Consider the following 27,268-nt stretch of genomic DNA (forward strand, 5'->3'; position numbering starts at 1 on the left):
CAGGTGGCGCCACGAAAGAGCAAGAATGCAATATAATATAAAGACCTTACATCTTCGCCGAAAAACCATAACTTATCCGCTTAATTCTTTTTCGGCGTTATATTAAAAGCACGCTTCCAGTTGTAGTGTCCGAAATAAAATTGTTCCGGCAAGTATTTTCCAACCCGAAACCCTGTTTTCACCCTAGAGGAAACGGACAAAGGTACCCAGATAGACCTCAAAGTGTTAATTATTCTGACACATTCGCAAATGTACGCTTTCTTTGCAGTGTGTGTTACGACTAATGTATATAATGAAAAGGTGCGTTTTGTAGCACTAGGCCCCTTCGGTAGTTAATGGGGTTCATAGACATGAATGAAACTTGTGCGGCAGTGAGGCCACCTATTTCCGATCACCGCAAACAGCGCGAAATGGGGCTCTTGACTTCAGCTCCAGAGAGCGCCACTCGGAAGTAATTTTTCTGGGACTGTAGGCAAAGCTTTAGTTGAGCGGTCGGATAGAAATCTTCAACAGAGCACTCAATGACCGTGAAATGAGCCCCCCCACCTTCCCCCGCCACCTCCCCCCCCCCAACCTAGGCGCCCGCTGACCATCATGACATTGCTGACAATCGCCTTGTCCCTGCTAACCTCCTTTGATGGGACGCTAGCACATGCAAGGTGTCATGCAACCATACGTCGACGCCACTCTTTGAAAAGCCTTCTTCTGAGAGTAATTTGCCGCTGCGTTAGTGGGATATGCAAATCTGCCTATGGTAGTCTCATTTGTGTAAAGTTAACTGCGAATTAAATATTAAGTTTTTCGAAAGATTTTTCGGAATGGAGAACACGCTGTGATCTTGTTGAGGAGGAAAGCCGACGAGAAATATTTTGCCCTAATATAAGACACAGAAAAAGAAGCATGAAACAAGTAACTGGGCAGCAGCTCTACTTTTGTAACGGGAAAAAAAGTGACAAGAATGCACAAGATAAAGGAAAACAGGTCAGGCGCCCAAATTTAATAAACGAAATAGGTAGACTTGGAGTATACTGCTTCTATGCCAACAGCAACGCCGCATTGCTAACCACTCTGAACTTAATGAAATGGGTAGCATGAGCCAACCGTCAAAAGAACCAAGAAGTTATATGCCCTGTAGCTATTATCACTATCCCGCTTATTCAGGAACGTGGCCATGAGCGACAGCTATTGATGCATTCAATGCACTGCGGCTACATACTGCTGGAGAAGCCTATGCAAGCGTAAGAGCGCAATGTCGGATTACAAAATGACTGCAGGTGTTTAGTAATCCACAGAAGCTCCTTACTTACGTTAATCAGCCGCCTTACTAACAAACCAAAAGGGCTTTCTTTATGGCCATGGCGGCTTGACCAGCTAGCCCCAAACAGCACTCTAATGCCTTAAAAGTGCACAGTTGGCGCTGGGGCAATACTTTTTGACGCCCCGAATTTGACGAAATTACAGTTATGGTCTTGTAGTTTAGACATGCAATGAGCTACCTCTAGATTAAATTAAGGCAACACTTATTAACTATTCCCAACAATTACATGTATCGTTAGGAAATGCAAAAAAAAAATGTGGAGCCTTTTGCTGAGCGTTTCAAAACGTACGGATTTGTCGAATAGAAGGGAGCCAAATGTTTCGGCTACATATTTGTAGTTTAAGCTGCTGTTCAGCTGAAATAGGTACATTCAACTCGGCTACCTCTGTGGCACAAAGAAAATCGCGACTGCTGCTGCAACTGAGAAAGGAATGCAATTTCATTACTTCTCAAAACTACCGTGATTCGATCTCATTTGTACTGTAGATTTTTTCTAACTATAATTTATTCAGTCCAAACAGAACGCAATAAATGACGCGTTTTAACGGCATCACTAGAAACGAAAAAAATCACTTTTCATCGACAAGCACAACTATTCTTCTATCTGGAACGTCAAAGTGGGGAGGCGAAAAAGCACTTCCTGTCTTTGTGTTTCTTCGTGAGCACAAGTTACTAGGAGATGGTTCGTGCGTGGAATGGGTGTCCGTTCAAAGTGCTTGCGATGGACTTGAAGTAATGGGCTTGGAGTAAGTGCTCACCCTGCGTGGCTTGCACGTTCTCGAGCAGTTTTCCGCGGGTCCACCACAATGCGAATCACAAACAGATCGCAACGGCACAAAGTCTTCTTCTGTATCTCGCACTCACAGATACCAGGAGCACCTCCTTGTATTCTACTGTCCTTGTACGCGTCAGCCGCTGCATGCTTTGGACCCCGCCTCTACGTTGGACATGCCTTCGTATGAAATGATTTCCTTGTGGACCTTTGTGACATAGCTGCAAGAAAAAGAAAGCGTCATGATGACATCGCAAGCAGCAGTACTGCATCTGCGTCTTAAATGACGCACGCCCTAGATGACTGTCGTCTGTTATAAATTTAAATTTATTTGATTTATATATTGATCGATATTTCATTTGACTGGTTTTTCTCGTCTACGAAGGATACTATATTTTTTTTCGCGCAAGCGTGTATATTCAATGACTTCAGCACCCTCTCGCTAAAAGAATGGGCACAGCAAGAGAACCAAAGCTTTATATTGCTTCTCATATAACAAGCATATTTTTTTTTTTATTAATGTGACTTTGACGGTACGACTTGGCATGAGAAGCCCCATTTTCACTGGGCGGTCGTGGGTGTCAAAAAGCGTAAAATGTGGTCAGACTCCTGAACTTCTCTTGCCGAAAAGCTTTTAGTAACCCCTGCCTCGTAGACGGGAAAGGTAACCAGTTAACAAAACACTTCTCGCAGCTATGGAGGCCCATGTTTTTCTCCTCCATGGTGTCGCTGCAATTTTAGTCTTCGTTTGATCTAAAATGCTTTGCAAACTCAAAAACTTGACCTGTGCTTATGCATGTCTACAGATGAATCTATACTTAAAAAATTCTAGAACTTGGGGGACCTGTTAACTGAATTCTTAAGGAAAAAAAATGGGATAGCCTTTATGCTCCCTGCTATGCTGTCTACATTGTGTGTCTAAAGTTGTTCTTGCGAATTTCTCATCAAAACTCCGGTTGCAACCGGTTTCATCGCCATTATATGGTGTGCATGAGCCATCTCCTGGAGTATTCCAGTACTTTTCCTTGCATTATCAAAGCGTATTATACTAATCCGACCCACTAATCCACCTTAATTCATTTTGTGGGGTGAGCCTACTTCCAAAATACCGGAAATAACTGAAGCTTCCATCTCAGGGAACAAGCACTCAGCTTGAAGGCGTACTTGCCGCTTAAGCCTACTGCCAGATAATTATTTATAGATTATAGCATTATGTTTGAGCGCTGCACTGTGCGCTGTTAATTCGGCCGCGGTCCAAGGCTCTGGATTGTTATCAGCCACCTGTGTTTTTTTAATGTCCACGTCACGCTTGGCAGTCATATCTACACCCTTGATGGTCAAAAATGAGGTCTTCTTTTTCGGAGTCGGTGTTCCAGACAAGTCGATCTCATTATGAACGCTTCTGAAACCAATATTTACTCAGATATAAGCGAAAAGAAATATTTTTTCTCGCAGTTCTTTACCTGAAGAAGAATATTACAAATAAGACATTTTCGATTTTAGTGCAGAAATAAGAAATGTAAAAAATTTGGTTCTTGTTCGTGAATTCACTTCTACCTTCTGAATTTCAGTTACCCTATAAGTAGCCATTCACTCTTTCCCGGTCTTGTTTTTTTTTTTTCAGTCTAATTATTTTCTCCTTTTCCGTCTGCTACACACGCGCATTGCTTTTTCGTGAACAGCAAACATATGCTGTAACTAAACCAGCGCTTTAAAAGTGCACTGAAGAGGAATCTGAACTCATCTTTTTACCGCGGAAACTCAATCTACGCGTTCCGAGCATTCTTAGAAATTTCGAATTATTTGTCCTGTCCGGCCGACTTCCCTAATTTAAATCGTATTGAATGTCCCTGCTCCCGCCTTTTTTGTACTCGCTGCTGACGGTTGGAGGAGTCAACTAACGCGTGGAGGGCCATTCAGGCAGTACAGTGGTGGCTTCGCTTTCGCTTTTATTTTTGTTTTTACTTTTCTCTGAAAAGATCGATCCAGTCAGAGACTACATGGCTCCAAATTACGCCCACGGAAATAAATCTACGTGTGGACTCTGCTTTCGCTGATCGCTACGTATCACTCCGCCGATGGCAAAGCGACAAGCCACCACTGGACTGGCTAAAAGGTTTGGTTTGGTTTATGGGGTTTAACGTCCTAAAGCGACTAAGGCTACGAGAGACGCCCTGGTGAAGGACTTCAGAAGTTTCGGAGCCCTCCACTACGGCGTCTCTCATAGCCTTAGTCGCTTTGGGAAGTTAAACCCCATAAACCAAACCTTTTAGCCAGTCCAGTGGTGGCTTGTCGCTTTGCCATCGGCGGAGTGATACGTAGCGATCAGCGATAGGTTTACAAAGTAAGTTGCTGGGCGAGTTGGTTCCGATATTCCATGACTACAGCGCAACGAACGGGACAAGAAGAAGGACGCAGTGTTGTGTCCCTGCCTGTGTCCTTCTCCTTGTCCCGTTCATTGCGCTGTAGTCAAGGGACTAAAAGGTTGGTTGGCTCCTCCTACCGTCAGCGGTGAGTTATAAAAAGGCAGGAGCCAGGGCGTTTAATCCGATTTAAATAAGGGAAATCGGCCGGCCAGGACATCATTCTGAAGTTCCTAAGAATGCTCGGAAAGTGTAGATCGCGTTCCCACGGTAAAAAAAAGAAAGGAGTTGAGATTCTTCTTTAGTGAGGACCCACTCGCTCTTTATGAGAAGTACTGAGTGCAGGCAGTAACTATTAAGTGTGGTCAGCTTACGCAATCAAGCCAGTGGCGATGCAGCCGATCACTGCGGCGACCAGGAACGGCAGACCTGGCAGGCTCGGCAGGAATGCGAGTGACACGTTGAAGAGCCACGTGAGTAACACGTCCCCAGCGATGGGAACCAGTGAGTCGAAGGAGGAGAGGAAGGCGAACACCTTGCCTGCGAGAAGGAGGCACGCAAGTTCACGAGCTTGATCTCATAGCGTACTTTGCCGCTTTTGGAACTCAGTTTCTGAAAAAAGACTTTAACTGGATTTATTAGGCATTCGGTTTATTTTGGGTTTAACGTCCCAAAGCGACTGAAGCTATGAGAGACACCGTAGTAGAGGGCTCCGGAAATTTCGACCACCTGGGGTTCTTTAACGTGCACTGACATCGCACAGCACACGGGCCTCTGGAATACTCGCCTTCAAGAAATTCAGCCGCCGCGGCCGGGATCGAACCCGCGTCTTTCGGGCCAGCAGCCGAGCGCCGTAACTACTCAGCCACCGCGGCGGGGTTTATTAGGCATTCAGCAGACAATGTAGCTTTCAAGTTTCTAAAGCAAACATGTCTTAAGCGGCTCTGCCTGTGGTATATCGGTTGCAAGAGTTCTGTTCGAACTTTTTATTGAAGAATGCTCTCTTATGTCAGGTATGTGTTCTATCCTTACACAGTGAACTAGCAGCACAAATGAACGCGGGAAATTTGAAAAAAAAAAAAAATATTGCACTAGGAGAAAGTGTATCCTTTCTTACTATCGCTCTTCTCTTGCTTTCGCTATCTCTGTCCTCTCCCTGCTCTTTCATTCCCTCTAGCCGCAGCTCAAGTGCTTCATATTTCCATAGAAGATGCCGCGGCTAGCAATATCTTTTCCTTCCATTTGTAGTTTTATTTAAAAATAGCCGCTGACAACAACAACAACAACTAGGGAAGATTCATCAAGACGGTTGGTGGAAGCCCTGGCGCCATTGTTATTTTCAAATTGGTCGCTTATCGGCTAGTTTTAATGCATCAATATCAAGTATCTACCATTGAAATGCTTTGATGTGACACACGTGTAGCTCACATATCGAGGCGTGAAACGTTGAAGGCGCACTGGTCTTTCAATAACGTGTCTTCTATTGGAGATGACTGCCGTAGTCTCGTTTCTCTCCGTCAACTACCTACTTCTTCTTTTAAAGCACTAGCGTAAACCAAACCAAACCTAACCAAACCAAACCTAACACATTTTTGTCCGCATTCTCATTTAGCGTGGCAGTTCTCTGAGGGCTCACTTACCAACTTCATCGTCATCCAGCAGCTTAGAGAAGTGCGTACGGATGCCGACCTTTGCGAGGAAAGTCGGGACGCCGACAAGGCAGTCTAGAAAGAAAATTAGAAACACATTTTAAAGATCGACAGTCGCACATGCGCACTTTTCTTCAAGCACACAAAAGACATTGCCCTTCACTCCGGCGTTCGTCGCAGCCTGACGTCATAGCCCCCTTAACCAAATCAAACCAAACGAAAGCGATTGAAAAAGTGCAACAAGCGTGAAAGCTTTCTCGAATTAGTAAGCTTCCACGGTGTGGTTTGGTTTTTCACATATGTAGGTACGTAGCATCAGGAAAGAACTACCATTAACAGAAGCCGCACAGGATATGTTGACATCAACCATGTGGAAAACTACGATGCTTGCATTTTTATTACGCAACTGAAAACCGTTCTGGTAAGAGTTGAGCTGGAATTTACAAGAACGATATTGAAATGGGTCCTGTATTCAAAGTAACGGGTATGCGATGAATGTCCCTTCAATGGGTGGTAGGTAGTTTAGGGAAGTTATGAGAACTGGAGTAACTGTGCACGTTGCATCAATAACGACTTCACCCCCTAGCAGACTTGAACGGACCACGCTTGTCATACACAGACTCATTTCTGGCTCATGACGAGTCCAGCCTGTCGTCTGTTTTCCGGCATTGTGTGTTCGGTTCAAGACTAGCAGGACACGTACAACGTATTTTTTAGTTTCCAACACATGGCAGCAGGGGTACTAAATGGCCATTTTGGTGCCATTTTCTGAATAAAAAACCTGTCCGTAGATGATTAAAGGAAGGGCTAAATAAGGCAATTAAAGAAGGAATAGAGAAATGGTTGCTGTTGTATAGGGCACCTAATTAATTTTGGTTAACTGGCGTTTTTAGAGTTGACTACACTCCCATCACGCAGTCTTTCATTTCGTCTCAGATAGTGCTGCCGAGGTATGGATTCGACCCTTGTGTTACAGATCCTCGCGATGCAAAGGAAAGTGCCACGCCAGAGTATTTTCGCACTCGTACTTTATGCTATCATCAGATTCATGTCTTCTTTAAAAGCTGCTCATTACTCACAAATATAGTAGAGCCACTCCTTGTAGGCGATCCCGAGTATGACCATTTGAGCAACAGTGAAGCAAGCTCCGACAAGGGCCATTGAAGGGTCGCTCACTTTGAACACTCTCAGGAAAAGGTAGATGATGGGAAGATTCATAGCCACACCGACTATGGCCGATGTGGTCTGCACAGCCGTGTATCGAGCCACCGTCCAGGAGTACATGTGGTGGACGTAGAAGTACGTGATCGCCATCGCTGCGAAAAAGAATGCAAGGTTTCTTGAGATACCGCGATATTCATAGAATGTCCCAAATTATTACACTCCTTCGATGATTTCTGAGATACATGGACTGGACCGGGTGAGCTACATAACGTCTGCAACACGAAATACGCGGTCACAGCAAACATTTATAAGCAAAACGCACTCAACGCTATTCAGAATAGAAATCCCTGAAACCTTGAACACAACTGGACAGGGTCATTACAAAGCTCTTAACCCATTTCTAGGTATATATTGTACAGCGAAAAACTACTATTTCAAAGCCAGCGGTTCTTACGTGTTGCATATCATGTTTAAAGCAGCTAACACGTGTCCTACTGATAGAACTTATTGAATTCCAACAGCTTCCAAACGGCGGGTCGTGTTTTAGCTCAGGAGTTTTCCAGCCATGCAAGAAAGTTCCTTGCCCTTGGTACAACAAATATTTTACAAAACGATCAGGAAAGTCCCCTTAATGTAAATGTCCACTCTGGTAAAGACACACGTTCACGCGTCTATCAATGCAGCAATGAGCACAGAATGTCATGCGAATTCATATACTCACTAGCATGGTCGAACACGATGCAGCAGGTGGCGGCCACAAGACACCACAATTGAGTCCTTCCCTTGTTAGGCCTACGTTTCACCGTGCTCTTCAAGCCCGCGTACAGATTGTCCAATCGGAACAGGTTCCGCACCCGTAGCCGCAGTCCGTCCTTCACATTCTCGGGCTTCACCACGTTGCCAAGAGCAAAGCAAGCCCAGAGCAGTCCCAGAGTCCCTACCAGGAAGGACACGCTCAGAACCGAGTTCCAACCATAGCGCCCGTAAATCAATCCTCCGATGAAACCACCCAGAGGAGCGCCCAGCGTTATGGTCAAGTTAAGCGCGAAGAAGCGACCCCTCCGCCTCTTAGCACCGGTTGTGACGGTCGCCTGACTGTGAACTGCGGTGAATACGGAGATGATGCCGCCGCTACAGCCGTCAGGAATAGCAGCGAGGACGTTGGCGTACAGGGGCAACTGCATGTGATGCACGGTGATTAGGTTTAGCGTGGTAGTCGCCAGGAATCCAAGTGTAGCGCACACGACCGGCGTTCGGTAGCCGTACTTGTCGCACCAGGGCCCGATGAAGATTGAGATTATCGCTGAGGGTGCCATAGCGACGACCATCTGCATCGTGCTCATCGCGCTGGATATCTGCTCGACATGGCTCTTGATGTCGTCGTTATCGTCCAAGTGAGAGCAGACGCTGGCGTTGAACTTCAGGGTGTAGAGGCAAGCCTTTTTGATAAGCAGGTCCTGAAATATGATTCACGCGTGTGTCTGAGTGGGATTTGAAACGAAGGACTGCTTGCAAGGTGTCTGGAAGGGCGAGGGGCCCCCGCAAAATGTTCATACGGACGTGAAACTGAAGTGTGTCAAAAAAAAACAAAAATGAAACATTATATGCCTTTGCGTTAAAGCAACACATCCGCTGTTATAGTAACTAAACGTGAAATTGTAAATGTCCGAAAATGTTTTCATCTCCGCCCATCATGTAAATTTGCGGAAGGGATAAAGAAAGCTTCAGAATGGTTCACGATTATGACTAAGAAAGGATAGGTGCAAGTAAGTATGAAACAAGAAAGTTGAAGGGGTTTGCTTCTCTTTATTTATTTATTTAACCACTGCGCCAACAAGCATTACAGTGGCGGAGGATACGCAAAACGATCACATAATTGTTGGCAGCGCAACTAATGGACAGCGATGCAATAAAGCAAAACGTAAGAAAACAAAAAATACACACAGCATTACAAAGCTGGAAAGCGATCATTGCCACATAGAAAAGAAAACATCATTACATATAATAAAAAAAAACATTGTTTCAAGTCAACTTGTTCAATTAGCGGATTGTTTCTGACAAAAAAAATACAATTGAAGTATATTGGCAATCTCCTATACCTCCAACCTGTGGTCTACGCCGACACACGTACATTGACGTGCAAGCAAACATTTCGGTTTTTGAATACCACCTCCACAATGATAAACACCGCTAATATATTTGAATCGCAAATAACGCCTGCGGCTTTTCAAATGCCTTCAATGCCGATTTTCTTGCTGTATGGTGAGGCTCTTGGAGCAACCGTGTAGATTCTAAAGTTCGGAGAGGTTAACACCAGAGCTTGTCGCCCCATCAAGAGATTCAGAACGCTTCTGCATAACCAGCCTAACAGCGTGACCATGAACAAGCAAGCATCTTGATCTCTTAACCTCACAGAAAGGCTGCGCTTTAAGCTGGGTACTCACAGATGCAATGGATGTGTTCCTAACAGTTTACTTTAATGACTTGGAACGTTTTTTAGCACATGCAGCAAACTGAAACAATAGCGTACATTCGAATCTCGCGCCATATGTGTCTGAGGTCAAGTTCCTCTAGTGTGAAGTCGGAAGAATTTGTGCCCTCTATGAAAGTTCGAAAAGCGAGCGTTCATGGCCAAAACTGGCAAACTGGCAAAAATGGCAAACTCGCGTTCCGCAGTCGACTATTTCCAGACACCTACCTGAATCGGTGTGACGACCATGAAGCGTGAGGAGAGGTAGAAAACCAGGAATATCTCCAACCTTGCCTTCGAAATGGTGTCGAGAATTCGACGGTACAGGGGAGGAGGCGAGGCGACGGTGGCGTCAATGATCGGCGTGACTGCTTGGTTGTCGCTGTCATCGATTGGCTTCATGATTGGCCCGCAGTCCATAGCGTCTCGTGACGGAGGCGGCGACGCACCGTCAGTGCTGAGAAGGATAGCCGAAGAACGATGTTGGCCACCGCCAATTCTGTGAACTCCGTCAGTAGATGATAGCTTCTGGCTTGGAAGCTCGCATTCCGAGGGTGACGTCATCTCTGCTGGCAACGGCAGCTGCGAAATTACACACCACTGAAATTTAAGTAACTCAGCCACTTTCATTCTCCCTTAAGAGGAAACTAGTTCGAGGATCACCTACACTATTAGCAAAAAAACACCCAAAAGGGAGTAAATGGCTTGTCCTCTAACGCAAACCCAAAAGGAGGTTTTTTTTTTTACTCCACATGTATGGTGTTTCTTTATTTACTCTCTTATATAAGGGAGTAGGTTTTTTACACCCACAGAAATGGAGCCCGAAAATGGCGTCATGTTTATTCTCATTCAGGCTTATGTTTACAGCAGTGACAGCGGCGGAAACGGGAAGTAGCTCTGCGGGCCACCGGCAACCCAACTTGGGAAACTGCGCTGCCCTAATGTGACACCACGTCACGCATTCTTTTCGCCGTCTGCAAGCCCAGCGGCGGCGTAGGCGGCGGGAGCCGTCTGCTTGTCGTCTCCTTTTGCTGTACGAGCTCGTTTGGTTGACCATGTTCGTAGATAAAGGAATGTAACATTATAATCAATAGTTGAAAACTGAAAAGGAGTCGCTGGGCAGTTTTCATGGTCATGCGCCACGCTATATTTGACTAAAAACCAAAGCATAGAAGTTGAAAACACCCCTGATGGTAGTTTCGAATCGCAGTGATTGCTTTCATAATCACTTCATTAAGGCTTGGCTTTTCAATATGATTGCGGAAAAATGTAGCTTCATCAGCTCAGTCAAGAGCTCAGCGTTGACACTATGTTCTATCATAGTTCCATTTTCATTCAACACATAATCTGCTGCAACACACTGCGAGAACCACACTGAAGAAAGCTTTGGAGAATTAGTCCTAAGCGGGGGGCTGTAACGGGGTGGCGATACTAACAAAGGAAAGTCAGGTATGGTTAGAGCACTGGAGGCTTCACAGGAGCAATTCAATTATCTAGCGTACTGTAGCTGAAAACAACGACAAACCGACATCTTGTACCGCGGCACGCGCCCGTGAAGGAGCTAAAGTGAGCAGAGATCCAGCGACGATGGCAACCAAGCGGTCTTCACTCACCGCCATTATCAGACAACTGATCAGAAGCAGACGAGACGCTAGGTGGCGGGGCGGATTGCACGAAATTGTGTTTTTTTACTCAATTTCGGCACTAGTGGAGTATTTGGCACAATTAACTCCTTTTCTGGACTAGAGTAAAAGCAGGTAAATCCTCATTTTTACTCCATTATTCCCTCATGGGAGTAAAATGGAGGACAGTCCACCTTTTTACTCCACACTTATGGAGTAAATGTTTTCACTATAGAGTAAAAAGGGTGGCCGCCACCATTTATACTCCCTTTTGGACTTAATTTTGTTTACAGTGCATGTTTGAACTCGGCAAAGTTTTTCTTCTTCTCCGTGCAATACAGACACTACCCTAGTAGTTTCTTATCTTTCGAAAGTGCATGAAATTCTTGCAGTGTTGAACAAACCACACTTTTAGAGATTGTTGCTTGCTCTTTTTTTTAAACAGTCATGAACGACCAGCTCTCCTGCATACAGGAGATTGAACCGGAGGTAATGCATAGAAATCATGACAGAGGCGGATTTATGAAAGAACTTTGGATCGGGCGTTTGAGATGGGCGGGAATTCCTATGACCTGCATTTCCAATCCCTTCATTTGGAAGTGAATATAGCGCTCCCTTTGAAACATTCTCGGTCATTGCTACATGAGGGAAGTCCCTGCCACTGCCTCCACCCCTCGTTTTCATTCCTATGCTCGTGTTTGTATCGCCACGAAATCTAAACCTCACGACAAGCAGCCTAGAAGTTTGATAGAGCAGCGATTAAATTAGCAAGACGATTCTTTGACTCCAGTGCTTGATGCTCATGATCTTAGTAACATCCTCGTCCATGATTTTCTTTTTTCTGTAGGTGTTGAGAAGTTATAGCCGTTCTCTGGACTTAATTGGTCAGTCATTTATTTCGTCACCAAATTCCTTAATCTCAATTTCTAGCTCGAGAGCTACAAGTACCCGAACGCTACAAATGTAGAGCTTTGCTCTAACTTTTTCATGGTCTGGACATTGCAAGCTTACTGGTAAGGCAAGGTAGGCAAAGTTCTCGAAATCAAGTGAAGAACCAGGTGACGGTACCCCTTTTCACTTCTTCGAAAATTCCGTTAGCCTTACGATCAGTGCCCGAGACCTTATCTCATGGGTAGACATATCCAACACCTTAATCGTGCGTTAATTCATCCAACCTCTTTAGAAAATGACTCTGCGACACGTTCACCGAGCATCACAACTTCTGAGGTAGCCTCCAAGAAAATCAAACCATTTCATCTTTACTTTTGTTCGGAAAAGGAATGAAGTGAGCACAGAGTTGCGATGCGAACAAAATTTATTGATACGATTTGTAGTGCAGTGATGACGTAAGACAAAAGAAGCTTTCCTTTAAAATGAGCTACGTGTGGAGGAAAGTAAGTATCACGAAAGTGTAAAAGAGCAATATCACATCAAATAGGAAATTTTCCAGTGTGACCGCAAGAATACGTGAAGTATTTGATCTGTGGATTGGAGCTGCATTTCATTTTTTCCACCGGTACATTCTCTCGAAATGGATAAAAAAAAATGTTATTAAACCGGAAGCATAGAAACTACTCTACAGCTGTTGAAAGCTCAAAGGAAAATATTGAGGTCTGTCGAGGAGGTGGGGGTGAGTAGTCACAGGATACGCGTTGGATGATTCATTTCATGGGTGCAGTGAACGCAAGAAATTCCTTCGTAATGACAAAACGCGTCATCTACCGATTTCGTTTTCTATAGCCTCCACGCAAAATAATAAAACAAATATAAAAACGGACGTGAATAGCACAGCTGGCAAAACTGCGGCGCGTTTTATACCTCTGCTTTTCTATCTCTAAAATCTTGGCAGCGTCGCCGGAAATCGCACTTCAAAAGAAACCACCGATGCAGTTGCGGGTATAGATGTTAATGTAATAAACAAAATAACAAGAATGAATTTGCTTGGGCGGATTTCCTTGCCGTTACACTGCTCTTTATTATGTACTATGTTGGCTGCACTGTGCCACGTTACCTGAGGGAAGTGACTTCTCGTGGCTCATTCTTGAAACGGCTGACTAGCACATTCTTGCCTCCGTTGTAGCTCAGTTATAATTTGGCATCATTGCCTCGGCAGGGGAGCAGTTGAACGCCATGCGACTGAAACGTTCAGTGGTTTTTGTAACTTTAGAGGGATGGCGCCTTTTGCTACTTACGACTGATTGAGAAACCTCTTGCTGAACTATCATCGGTAACGCGTGCTCCTTCTGATTCGAGCTAAAACCCGTGCTGACCTAATCTACAGGTTCCCATTCTTTATTTTGTAAAGAATGATATGTAAGAAGTGAACGAAATGAGGAGTAGTAAAATGCGAATTGCGTCGTCAAGTTGCTTCAAGTGCAGCACGACATTACGGCGCCACAAAATAGGTGGCCCTTACCAACAACTATCCGCCAACAACTAATGGTTTGGTTTATTGAGGTTTAACGTCCCAAAGCGAATGAGGCTATGAGAGACGCCGTAGTGAAGGGCTCCGGAAATTTCGACCACCTGGGGTTCTTTAACGTGCACTGACATCGCAACAACTATCCGAGGCAGCATTAGAAGCGCTATTTTCTGAAACAAATTTTCTGAAATACACTTCTATACGACGGATTATGGCAGGGCTTACCCTTGCACTCGAAGCAAAGTTGCCCTTTGTTAACAAATCCGAGCCTATATCGAAACTTTGTCGAGATTAGCCTGTATCAGTTAGTTGCAGTTAAATGATGTCGAGCTTGCAGATCTGGCCTCAATAAGTCCCACATTTTCAGTATAAGCGTTACAACTCGGAAAAAGACAAGGTTATCACAAAACACCTAGAGCTGAGCTGTGCATGGAGATTTGTCTTTTTCAACACCGGTTCCACTTAATTTAATAACGGGCACAAACTAGCTCTGATTGATATTTTACTAACAGCCAGACTTTTCGGCCCTCTTAGACGGAGAGGAAAAGACGCAAAACAATGCATGTATCCTGGCTTCCTCCGACTGACCAGCCTCAAGAAACCCAACATAAATGAGGCACTGGTGCCCCCTTTGCCAAAAGTAGCCCAGCAGCAGGTTTTTGCATCTGAACCGAATAACGGATCCTTCAGGGCACTTTTAAAGACTGAATGGTGTCAAAACGTGAAGACAAAAAAGTTCAGCTCATTTTACACAGATTCAGAATTTAAGCGCTGCCATAAGTGCTTCGCTACGCGGCTAAGAAAGGAGCCACCGTTGCCCGGTTACTTTTCGTAAAGACGGTACATCACGTCACTCCAGGCCATTCCGCGTACAAACTGACTAGTACTGTCATCGATCAATAGGCGAGCACTGCAGTCTTTCTGACACTACATAAACCAGTAATAACATCGTCTGATGCCACAGCGGCTTCTTTACTGAGCTGTCGGTTTAAGAACAACTCCATCATTGCTGTCACCAGTCACCACTGTGTCGCGCCGGTTACCTTATTGGTGTCCTCGCACATGACCGGTACTAGGCCCACGTACCAGTTTGTACCGTCGCCCGTGATATCACGGACCCAGCTACAAAAGGGCCAGACACGAATACATTCTTCCAACGCACTTTTTCTGTCAACGCGCACAAAGCACCACAAACTCTCCTGCGCTAAAGACATGCTCCGAAATAAATCTCTGTGAGTCGATTCAACCTGTCCGCGCTCATCACAGTAAGATTCATCCATTCCTTTAAAAAATAAAAAATCGGATTGAAGCGATCGTTGTAACTTACGAATTTGCTGAGTTATCGTTGTTCGAAGTCTGCCTGTCTCGGCTGTGGCTAGTATTGAAGTGGTACGCTGATCGCTGGCCCCAATACAACATCTGTGCTCTTGTATACTGCGACGCTCTGTTGCTAGTCCGCCACACAGGGGCATGCATTTATACGAGAGCGTCATCGTCTGTAGCAGCTGCCACTGCTTCCTTTTTTTGTTTTTTAAAAAACGTTCATCCTGGCAAAGAGCTGCTCGATGTCCTTGCAATCAGGAAGAAGAAAATATAAACGAAAAACGGGCTGGTGCACGGCATTGTTAATAATTCCTGAATTTTTTTGTTTCGTTGCGGACGGGAATGTTTGAAATGCGCAGTGAGTCGTCAAAACATCCGCACCTGCTCAGAATGCTTCGCCTAACATGGAAACGAGACGCGCTTTTTCATATACCCCCATATAACCTAGGTACAAGCAGAAACTTCCCAAAGCCGTTGCCAGGGCGACACCATTTACATGCTTATGGTTACGCAATAATACGGACTTGGATACCGGGCCTATTGCAGCGGCCCGCAGTTACAATAGTTGCTACAGGCAGCCTCGCGAGACGGAAATATCTCCCACAGGTGGGACACATATTGCTCAAGCACGTAGAGCAGCCAATTCATTGCTTCGAATACGTTCTCCCAATTTTTTACTGAGCGCAGAAACAATATGAACGCTCTATAATATCACGGAAAAATAAAAAAAGGAAGACCATAAGAGTATCCAACCAATAGTGAGATTACAGGGTTAAGAAGAACATCTCTTCCCTCTTTATAGGCTGCTGTTGATTTAGACAATAATACTAATGAGGCCGTTCGAGCTTTAGTGCAGAAATGACAGAAACGTTTGTTTGTTTGTGCATTCTGGGTGTTCCCTTTAACGCCGTTGCTATCTGCACATATCTCCAATGCCACGTGCGCCGCCCTCTACGACCACCATATACCACGATGATGGAGGGTAGTTGTAGGCGTCCCCTTTGAATTGATGTGGTGACAGGCGTCACTATACTCTGTATTTATTTTCATTACATATCTGTAATCAATATGTAAAACTTAACGAGTTCATGGCCAGCAGCGCCACGTGAATAGTTTTTAGAGCACAATATCTCCTTCATCCCTCGACAGATCTGCTATTATCTGATTCAAACCAGCTTCTTCCCACTTTTGCATTGCTGCTAAGGCTTTGTTTAGTTTTTCGTTTGTTACTGGCGGGACATCCATTTGCTTTGGGATACTGTCCATCTAATTTACGTCCTGGTTACGTTGGCTACGGTATAGATCTGTGCGGAACTCTTCCGGTACTTTAACCATGTTATTCATATTGCTAATCACATTACCCTCTTTGTCTCCTAACGCATAAATCGAACTTCTGCCTATGCCCATTTCCATCTTCACCACTTTTAGGCTACCTACCTTCTTTAGAGCGTGCTCGATTCTATTCGTACTGCTCATGTAAGTTACCTTGCTCTTATTTATTAACTTTGATAGCTCTACTAACTCTATTATCTCTGTGGGGTTTGACGCTCTCGTGCTTTGGCATCTCCTAATCACATCTTTCGTCTCCTTAGAGATATTGCCGTTATCCTGTCGTACCACTTCACCGCCTACCTCTGCTGCGCCCTCCGTGATGATAGCCGTGGAAATCATCGTTCATAGTTTAAAGAGTAAGGTCGTCGTCGTCACTTAAAGTGAAATATGCGTTCTGAAGTTTATAATGAATTTCTTGGATAGCCTGCAATTCGGGATATCGCTTCAGGAAGGCAGTATCAAACGTAGGATATGACGCAACCCCCGGCAAAAGTTTAAAGAGGTAGAAACAACATAGTGGAAAAGGCTCCTGAGCATCGCCATTTAGCCTACGTCCATGTGACGTCAGCTCCGATGACGTCATATTACGTCCATCTCATGTAATCGCAGATAAACGTGCCGAAGAAACAGAAGGGAAATAAAGTTTCAATGCAAGAATGCCTCAAAGCATGCCAATGCACCTTAGACTACGAAAAAAAAATTTTAAATTACAGCTACAGCTTATGCAGAATGGGAACAATTAAAGGAATCATGTCGTCCTGTCAAATGTTCTCTTAAACTGTGTCGCATTCCTGTGTGTGTTCTTCTTGAAAAGTTAACAATGTGCGCATATCCGCCATGTGTTGGCAGTCATTTAGTAATTAATGTGATTTGATCAATTAGTGATGAAATAAACTTCGTTTGTTGTAGAGAAATATCATGTAATATATCCTTTAGGTAAATTGCTGCTGAAATATCCGCCAATAAAATCTGTAAAGTCAGCAAAGCTTGGAATACGATTTAGCTAGGAGCTATCATGAGACATTGTACAGGTAAGTGCGTCTTTTAGGAAACGCCCTCTTATACACTGAGCCTGTCTCTTTGTCCTCAGGCCAGAGTGTCTCGATAGTAATATCCCGCAGTCTGTTTGCTGCCACATTCCTTTAACTTTTAGCGCCGGATTCTGTTATTCCGGTTTTGCTCAATTCGGTTACCCTTACTCATTTTTGTTAGGCAGCATTCGAGCGCCTAAAGCGTGACTCACAATTCCGTCCCTGATTTCCTAACGAACCAAGGCTGGAACTCAGTTGCTACACATTTTTTTCGTTATATTTTGTCTTCTTCGAAACTGCGCATGGCTTCATGCGTCGCGGCAAAAAAGAAAAAAATGTCTTTCTTTTTATTGCACACGAAACATCTGAAAAAGATAACGTAGTGAGCAACGCATTTCCTGTTCTGCATGCCGCACTTCGCGCACAAGTGCACATGTCTGTTGCCGGAGAGATGGCAGCGTGCCGCTGCATGTGCGAACGAAAACACCGCATACCTTAAGGCAAAGAGACGGTACTGGTTGAAGGGATAATCAATCTTTATAGGCTGATCATCATAATCGTAATAAGACTGCTTATTTCCCCTTGAGATGAAAAGCTTCCGACACTGGTCTTTAGTTCGACTTGACCTATGCCAGCCTAAGCTACACCCAGAGCACATTAACCTCTGCGCCGCATCTGTGTCTCCATGGCTACCGCCTCTGCCCAAGCAGCGCTTTAATCTTTTGTTACAGTTCATTACTCCTCTGCTTTTTTACATAATTATCTCATTGAAATCAAATTCTCTCGTTTTATATCTTCTGAGTAATGATTCACTACAGCTTATTCTCTAATTGGAAATGCAGTCGTTGTCGTTGTCCCCTATCACTGCCCAGTCGTGTTTCTTCTCAACAGCCGCCTGCACCGCCCTGAACCAGAATGCTAGCTTTTTTACTACCATCACAGTTTTCTTCATGCAGACATAGGGAGCAGCACAAATAACTAAACTGGAGTGATGGGAACTACTCCTACCAACAATTCCCGGAGTATCTAAAAACAGAATCAAAGTTTCAGCGTATTAATTGTTCACAACAAATTTTCTGCGCCCACAAAGGCAACGTCGCAGTCTGCTACTTGAACTTAAAACAATTCTTATCCATAGGTTTTCCCCTCAGCAAATGCGTTAGATTTAAATATTCGCCACTTGTCTTTTCAGCTTGGAGAAATGGGACGCTGGTTGTCCAGCCGCAGTTGACTTCCGCTCGCAATCCAGGCTTGCATCGTTATTTGAGAATTTCTATTTTTTTTTTTTTGCGGCTGGCGCACACGTGTCGTCCTGCAATGTGTAACGGTAGGGGAAGGTAACCATTTCCGCTCAGCGAATATTGCGAAGCCAGCAGCGCCAGCGTTAATGAGAATCCTTTTTTTTTTCTTTTGGGAAGGTACGCTTTACACATGTCGGGATAAAAAAGGCTTACAATAGGCGGCGAGACTGACAATGCTTTTCAGCTTCCAAACCTCGGTTGTGGAGAGTTAATAAGAATAGCGCACTGGTCAGGTTTGTATTGGCTGATCATTACAATGTGCAACTTAATGTACAGGTGCAGTCAAAAGTAAATGGAACGCAATATTCACAAAAAAATTTAATCATTGGCCCCCCCCCCAATTCATGCACCCTTGAATACATATGTGCAGCCTGATTGCGATTTCGCGAATTGCACTGTGCACTAACAAGCATGGACCACTATGCTGTAGATTTAAAGAAACAAAATTTTTTTGACAAAGTCGCGTTCCATTTACTTTTGACTGCACCTGTACGCGTGAGAAGGTTGTAGCATCGTGTCCACTATCTAGTTGTGTCTGCTTATAGCATCCTGTTCATTCTCTGCAATGTGTAATTGAGATTAATGTGGAGTTACTGCTCACAGAGCTCATGACTAGCTTCACGCATTTCTGGCTGTTATGATCATCTATGCGGGCAAGGGCGGAATATTTAGCCTCCTGAAACCGGAAGTGCAAACTGTGGCACTGAGATCTTCAAAACACTTAATATATAATGTTCTAAAAACCACTTTGTACCATGGCGCTCTTTGGGCAAACCTGCCGTTCGGGGATTACAATTCAGCGTCATCAGGATGTACTATCGCGCTCAATATGACTTGCAGCCCGCGAGCGTGTGGCCGCCGCTTTTTCGGAAGCATGGTGGGGCCGAAAAGCGGCGCGCCTGAAAGCTTAGTGGAAATTATTGTGCTGTTTCAGCGGCCAGGCGCATCCCCCGCCCCGTCTGCTCAACGAAATCTGAGCTCTTTAATTCTCACAGGCGCCGGTGCGTCTAGCCTCAAATCGTCAAAACCGCTCCACTCATACTGTGATTGAAGTGCTATTTGGGAAACGGTGAAAGCCAGGTGAAAGCAGCAAAGGGAATGAAACAAAATCAACTGTGACATGCGTCTTCTATTCGTCACGCAAGTGCTGGCGATGCGATAATGCCATGGTACTGCCAAGATCCAGGGGAGAAGACTGAGTGGTGGAACAGCAATATTCTTTCCCTTTCGTTTCCGAGCGCGTCGCTTGTCGGCTCCACCATGCTTCCGGGGAGCGCTCCGGCCACGCTGCTTGAGGTTGCAAGTCATATTGATCGCGATAGTACTCATTAGGATTCCAAAAAAAGTTTTCACCGTCTTTTTCTAAGCTTCGAACTCGTCTCGGTGCGCTGGACAACCCGTAATGTGGAAAAAATTATATTTGCAACCGTAAAGAGATATTACACCCCGTGTTCGCTAAAATGTGGTTTTATATGCATTGGATCTACTGCTAAGAACACTAACAAGCCCTTAGAAGGGATTTAATGATTGTACAAATACACTTAATCCAATAATTTTCAGCTGCACCGTCCAACGGGCTCGCTCTGACTTCTACATTTTCGAGAGCTCCTGATGGAGGCGGTAGGGTGAAACTAGGTTGACACTAGGATTAAGTAGGGTGATATATTTTTAGCAGGCCAGTCCAAGATTTACGATAGCTGTTTAATAATGTTGGAAGGGTAGAGGATAATTTTTCTATTGTGGCCGCCACGGTGGCTGAGTGGTTAAGGTGCTCGGCTGCTGGCCCGAAAGATGCGGTTGCGATCCCGGCTGCAGTGGTCGAATTTTAATGGAGGAGAAATTCTAGAGGCCCGTGTACTGTGCGATGCCAGTGCACGTTAAAGAACCCCAGGTGGTCGAAATTTCCGGAGTCCTCCACTACGGCGACCCTCGTAGCCTGTGTCACTCTGGGGCATTAAACCCATTTGAAATAAAAAAAAAATAACTATTTTCATGGCGTAGTTTGTTCTGGGGGTTTGTACAATCCATTCCTCTTTGTGACGGGGAGGGTAAAATACAGTGCTCTTTTTCAATAATGACATCTCATGCAGAGACTTACAGGGAAACTGCATACGTTTTAGAAACCAACGAGCTTAATTGGGTCGAATGTGTGAAACCTGCTGGTAAAGCATGCGGAGTCTTTTTGGGCTAGCGCTTGAAATAATGAAGTAATCGCCGATTAAAATCCGGACGCCCTGATGACGTCATCGAAGGTATCGGTGCATTTCCAACGCACAAACGCCTGCTTTGAAGGAAAAAAAACCAAGGCCACCGAAGGCGAACCCTGCCGAGTGTTGTTTGGCAGCAAGCATCTGGCGAGTCAGGGCAGGGTGTGACGGACGACAGCGGTAATTTGAAATCATACCTTCCGTCTTAATGAAGTAATCGCCGATTAAAATCCGGACGCCCTGATGACGTCATCGAAGGTATCGGTACATTTCCAACGCGCAAACGCCTGCTTTGAAGGAAAAAAACCAAGGCCACCGGAGGCGAACCCTGCCGAGTGTAGTTTGGCAGCAAGCATCTGGCGACTCAGGGCAGGGTGTGGCGGACGACAGCGGTAATTTGAAATCATACCTTCCGTGTTAATGAAGTAATCGCCGATTAAAATCCGGACGCCCTGATGACGTCATCGAAGGTATCGGTACATTTCCAACGCACATACGCCTGCTTTGAAGGAAAAAAAACCAAGGCCACCGAAGGCGAACCCTGCCGAGTGTTGTTTGGCAGCAAGCATCTGGCGAGTCAGATCAGGGTGTGGCGGACGACAGCGGTAACTTGAAATCATACCTTCCGGGTTAATGAAGTAATCACCGATTAAAATCCGGACGCCCTGATGACGTCATCGAAGGTATCGGTACATTTCCAACGCACATACGCCTGCGTTGAAGGAAAAAAAAACCAAGGCTATCGAAGGCGAACCCTGCCGAGTGTTGTTTGGCAGCAAGCATCTGGCGAGTCAGGGCAGGGTGTGGCAGACAACAGCGTTAATTTGAAATCATACCTTCCGTGACGTCCCGCTGAGTTGCCCTGCACTCCTACGGTGCATTGAGGAGAAGCGCAAAATTCAATCGCGATTACGTCACTATTTTAATTGCTAGTGCGAAACATTTCGAATGCTTTACCTACAGCCTATATAGATTTGAATCCTTGAATATCGCGAAATTCTCAAAAAAAGTGCGGCAGTTGCCCTTTAACATCTTTTAGTTCGCGCTGGAACGCAAGTGTTACCTTATAAGTGTAAAGATTTTACACTGGAATTATGGTCGCTTGGGAGAAAAACTGTAGGCTGGTATAGGCTGCTGATGGTGTGTTTGCCAGTTGAGCGTCAGTGCTAGAGGTGGGGTTGCATCAAGATCACATGAATAGGCCTGCAGCCCCATAAATGGGTGGCAAGAACCAGAACAAAACTAGATTACCAAGGATTCAGAAGCAAGCCGTTTACTGTATGCAATGCGAATCATGAGGCATTTAGATCTTCTCGCTGGCAGGGCCTGTAATAAATTCGATTAGCGCAGGTCCTTATCATTCACTGACATTTGAGAAGGCCGCAAGGGGTGTTCCCACTCGTCTCCATCGAAACTCTACTGTGACGAGCGGAACACATACGGTTAAGGATCGTCCCCACCCGGATTAAAGTGACTGACGTCCGCGATGTATTTATACAATGCTCGGAACCTCACATAGAACACCCGTCCATCTTTGCTAATAGCCGTAAAAGGCCGTTTAATCGTGCTCGCTATTCAGTGATTCGTCGTAAATAACATAGCATCGTCGAGAGAACATCCACGATGTAATCGGACACGTACAGAAAATATAAAATAAAAAATATGTCTACCTGAGCCGTTAGAAGAAAGAATCACGGCTAGGCTATAGGAGACTTAAATTTAAAAGCAGTGCTAGAAGCTGAACTCGCTAAACGACCGGAGGCGGCTCCGAAGGAATGACAATTGCCTACAATTGTCGGGACTAATATTCGCGTGCAAAAGAAGTTCACTTTGCGTAGCAACGAGAATGGCGATGAAACTTGCATTTAACCGAGCAAAAACATAAGCAGCCCCAATGGGAACACTTGCATCACTCATCCCTGCTCCCTGAAGCAGGCAACAGCAGCTCGTATTTCTGGCGGAAAAGCGGACAAGGAAGGTACAGAAGCGAACGCAAAGAATACAAGGGACGTACAAAAGGCGAAGATGCGTCATCAGCATCTATCTCTGGTTTGATTCGCCCTCCGCTATGACGCCCGGCGTAGGAAGCGCTGGAGACGGGGAGGCCTCGGTTCCCGCCTAGTTGCCTTGGACGCAACTGGCGACTTGGTCATTGTCCGAAGCTACCATGTGCCAGCTTCCGTTGGCTTGGACGACCACGGCGATGGAATGTTCGTTGGCGTTGGCAAGGATGTCAAGCCTGAAGAGGTCGATGCGGAGGTCCTTGACGAAGACCTGGTCGTTGCACACGGGGCACCTCCAGCAAGGCTCCAGAGTGGCCTCGTAACTTCCTAGGTACGCGTGCGCGTCAAAGCACTGGACATGTCTGCACCGGACCCCACGACAGGGGATGTGGATCCTCATTCCAGAAAGAGGGCAGACTATAGATACCTGCGAGTCACGAGATAAATACAACGGCAAATATACTCTTTATCCCTGCCTCACCTACTACAAGCGCCGACAAGTGATATCAAAGGAAGAGCTTGAACCAAGTAAAGAAAAATTACGCGCATAAGAGCTCGCAGGAAGCTGTAAGTTTACACTAACGACGCCTTGATGGAAAAACGCTGCTGCGCATGCACGGGCGTATCAATATAGCTCAGATAACACTATAGCTCAAATAACACTATAGCTCAAATAACACTATAGGTCAGAAAACATCTATAGGTCAGAAAACATCTATAGGTCAGAAAACATCTATAGGTCAGAAAACATCTATAGGTCAGAAAACATCTATAGGTCAGAAAACATCTCTAGGTAAGAAAACATCTCTAGGTAAGAAAACATCTCTAGGTAAGAAAACATCTCTAGGTAAGAAAACGTCTATAGGTCAGAAAACGTCTATAGGTCAGAAAACGTCTATAGGTCAGAAAACGTCTATAGGTCAGAAAACGTCTATAGGTCAGAAAACGTCTATAGGTCAGAAAACGTCTATAGATAAGAAAACGTCTATAGGTCAGAAAACGTCTATAGATAAGAAAACGTCTATAGATAAGAAAACGTCTATAGATAAGAAAACGTCTATAGATAAGAAAACGTCTATAGGTAAGAAAACGTCTATAGGTAAGAAAACGTCTATAGGTAAGAAAACGTCTATAGGTAAGAAAACGTCTATAGGTAAGAAAACGTCTATAGGTAAGAAAACGTCTATAGGTAAGAAAACGTCTATAGGCTAGAAAACATCTATAGGTCAGAAAACATCTATAGGTCAGAAAACATCTATAGGTCAGAAAACATCTATAGGACAGAAAACATTACAGGACAGAAGAAATTATAGGTCATTAGACACTACAGGTCATTAGACACTACAAGTAATTAGACACTACAAGTCATTAGACACTACAGCTCAGACGACACTAGAGCTCATATAACACTACAGCACAAATTTATTTTTTTATTTTATTTATTTGTTCAATACTGCAGGCCTTGGAGTGGCCCAAGTAGGAGGGGCATATAAGTAATAATAATACAGCGGAACAATCAATACAAGCAGGTAACACTAAAAGAAATTCTCAATTTGTTGGAAGCCGTGAGCATCCTTGCAACTTAAATGTGGACGCGACGTGTTCTAGAGGTAAATAGAGCCCATGCCGTTCAAATTTACGGCCAGCTAATACACGTGAACTCGCGAACAAATTACTGTAGCGTCCAACATTTTCCACTTGCCGTTGGTGTCCTCTTTTGGCGATGCATTGTACGCTCAGCTTACATGAACAAACTGGGCCGAAGCTATTTTAAGACTGGTTACATGCTCCAGAAAATGCTAATTCTGCACTCGGGGCGCATCCATACCTATAAGCATTGCACGGTGGCCTGATATTCAGTGGCGAGGCAGGCTTCGACAAGAGCCACGGTGTCTTCTCGCTTGTACACGTAGGGGTCGCTTTCCTGAATTGTTTGCAGCACATAATCCTCCGTGGTCCTCGTCACTTCATCTAGGTGCACTGAAACATGCCACGGGATGGCTTCGAACCGCAACGTGAAATTCTTTGTAGGTGCGGTGCAGAGGAGCGGTGTTATGTTCACCATCGTGAACGGCAGACCACCATAGACTTTGCCGCCTAGTCTCAATGTGGCTGTGCAACCACGCGCGGGAGCCTGCTCCTGATTGAAGGAAAAGTGGGCAAACATCACTGTAGAATGGATTCGAAATCTCGTGGTATTCCTGAACTCTCGCAAATATGACAGGACTTCAGGGTGCCGGGCCGAATGCGAGGGCGTCAGGTCCCATCTTTGTAGATAGATGTAGAACGGCTGGGCCGAGAACATGGCGATGGCTCCAAGGAAAACGTGAACGTCCCGCCGTCTATCACCTTAAAGATAAATATGCGGTGTCAGGAGCATTGCCGTGCATAACTACGTCGCCTAAAATTCAAGGGCACTTTGTTCACCGAAATAGCGGTGAGGTTAAGCGAGGTGTTGCTGCTTGTGTCACTGATGTGTGGTTAAGATGTTAAGCTTCACCTCTAAGAGTGGAACGCGACAGCGTATTGCAACGCTGCCAGGGAGTCCACAGAACGCCATCGCCCGTTCGGCTCTAAGCCTTGCTCGTCGGTAATTTGATTTTCGAGGAAAGGGAATGCATGCGCCTCGCATATCTCGGTGGTCACCTGAACCTCACCGTAAATGACGAGAGGAAGATAGGAGTGAACGAAGACACCGTATTCGTTTGGTTTATTAGTTTATTGGGATTTAACGTCCCAAAGCAGCTCCGGCTATGAGAGACGACGTAGTGAAGGGCTCCGGAAATTTCGACCACCTGGGGTTCTTTAACGTGAACTGACATCGCACAGTACACGGGCCTCTAGAATTAGCCTTCATATTCATTAGACGCGCCTTTGTTCATTCCAAACCATCGAGCTGGCATGGCGGAGTGGTTAGCGTGCTTGTCTCGCACTCTGGAGACCCTGGTTCGATTATCCGACTCGACCAACTTCCCACTCGGTTTTATTTGTTTTTCTGGTCTTACTAGAAAGGTTAATTAGGCTAATCGGTTAATTAACTAACTCAATAAACTCATTCCCACTTACTTGGAGCATCACTATATCATTCCTTTAATTGATTGCATGGTTACTAGCCAAAGTACAATTGACCCTGTTTGAAATTCGCGCATTGTGACGTCACGACCAATTGAAAAGCGTGAAATTTCTGTCGACAACTCCTGCTTACAACGATGAGGCATTAAAGGCTTCCGCCTTAATATCGACCGGAAGGTGCGGGTGGTCATTGCGCCGCGGAGAGGATGCGTTGCGCTTCAGCAGAATCCTATTCAAGTAGAAACGACATTTTAGCTAGCTGGCATACCATCATGGCAAAAATCGTGCACTCAGGACAACGGACAAGGAAGACCAAACAACGCAAGCGCTTGCTCGCAACTGGGCGTTTGTTTAAAAAATGCAGAAAAAGAGAGAACGATAAAAAACCACAAAGAGAAAAAAACGCCATCACGCAGGCGCATCAGGATGAGAGTCACGCAGGAAACGTCAAGATAAGAAAACTTTTCATGCAGGACCACCATTTTGGTCAGCAGCACACGTGTGCTCATTCTCACGGCTATGATAGGCCTCTGAAACCTTTCTAGTTAGTTGACTTGGATGCCGAAACAAGATTGTGGATTCATCCAGCAAGGGCTAGCAACCAGTACATTTCGAACACTGCTTAGCACGATTAGATGAAGGCGGCTTTTTCAAAGACAAAAAGCGCTTGGTCAAACTGGCTGTTGCCTTAATATACTATAGCGATAGAAAGAAACGCGAACAGAGCGGTGCCTAGGCGCACCGTTATCCGCATTTCTTTTAAACACGCTCTTACTTCGGGGGTAGCAAAAAGATGCTGTGGTTGTCCGTGATGCATCCTAGGACGACTCTACCCCTTTTTTCTTACGACCCAGGTAAAAGCGACATCAAAAGAAATTCGAACAGAGGAGCCCGTAGGCTCCACTCTGTTTGCGTTTCTGTGCATCGTGATAGTATGTACAGCCACGAGATCTATGAGCGTGAACCCGGCAGCGCGTGCCTGCTAGCCTTGAACCCTACTCGTGGCGATACGCGGCGGCCGCCTTCATAAAAAAAGTGGAAAGAGAGGCGTGTCCTTTAGCTTGCTGGAAGGTGGCAAGGCGGCATAGCCCTTTCCACCACGTTGCTAAAAGCAGCCGCCGTGGGTCGCCATCAGTAGGGCTTGAGGCTATCTGTCACGCACTCCCGTGTTCCCGCCAATAAGTTTCATGACTGTACAGGCGCCGAAATCTTTAACTGG

The 27,268-nt window shown here is 45.2% G+C and overlaps 1 protein-coding gene across 1 annotated transcript; it reads right to left on the reverse strand.

Annotated features, from left to right (window-relative positions):
• Positions 1–859: 859 nt before the first annotated feature.
• On the reverse strand, positions 860–15,242 carry LOC149366182 (putative peptidoglycan muropeptide transporter SLC46). The gene is made up of 7 exons (XM_089549322.1): positions 15,108–15,242; positions 9,965–10,318; positions 7,988–8,723; positions 7,182–7,418; positions 6,094–6,177; positions 4,828–4,993; positions 860–2,311 (listed from the first exon to the last, which is right to left on the reverse strand). The coding sequence occupies exons 2-7, from the start codon at positions 10,298–10,300 to the stop codon at positions 2,227–2,229; spliced, it is 1,644 nt and encodes a 547-aa protein (XP_089405448.1). The 5' UTR covers positions 10,301–10,318; positions 15,108–15,242; the 3' UTR covers positions 860–2,226.
• Positions 15,243–27,268: the final 12,026 nt, after the last annotated feature.

Source organism: Amblyomma mixtum, chromosome 1 (assembly GCF_055824585.1).
Source record: "Amblyomma mixtum isolate Tamu chromosome 1, ASM5582458v1, whole genome shotgun sequence".
NCBI lineage: Eukaryota > Metazoa > Arthropoda > Arachnida > Ixodida > Ixodidae > Amblyomma > Amblyomma mixtum.

Coding starts and splice junctions, on each gene's coding strand:
- LOC149366182 (XM_089549322.1), bottom strand. CDS start 10,300: ATGACGTCACCCTCGGAATGCGAGCTTCCAAGCCAGAAGCTATCATCT. Junction 8,724..9,964: donor TGGTCGTCACACCGATTCAG/GTAGGTGTCTGG, acceptor ATCATATTTCAG/GACCTGCTTATCAAAAAGGC. Junction 6,178..7,181: donor GGAGTGGCTCTACTATATTT/GTGAGTAATGAG, acceptor TTTTCTTTCTAG/ACTGCCTTGTCGGCGTCCCG.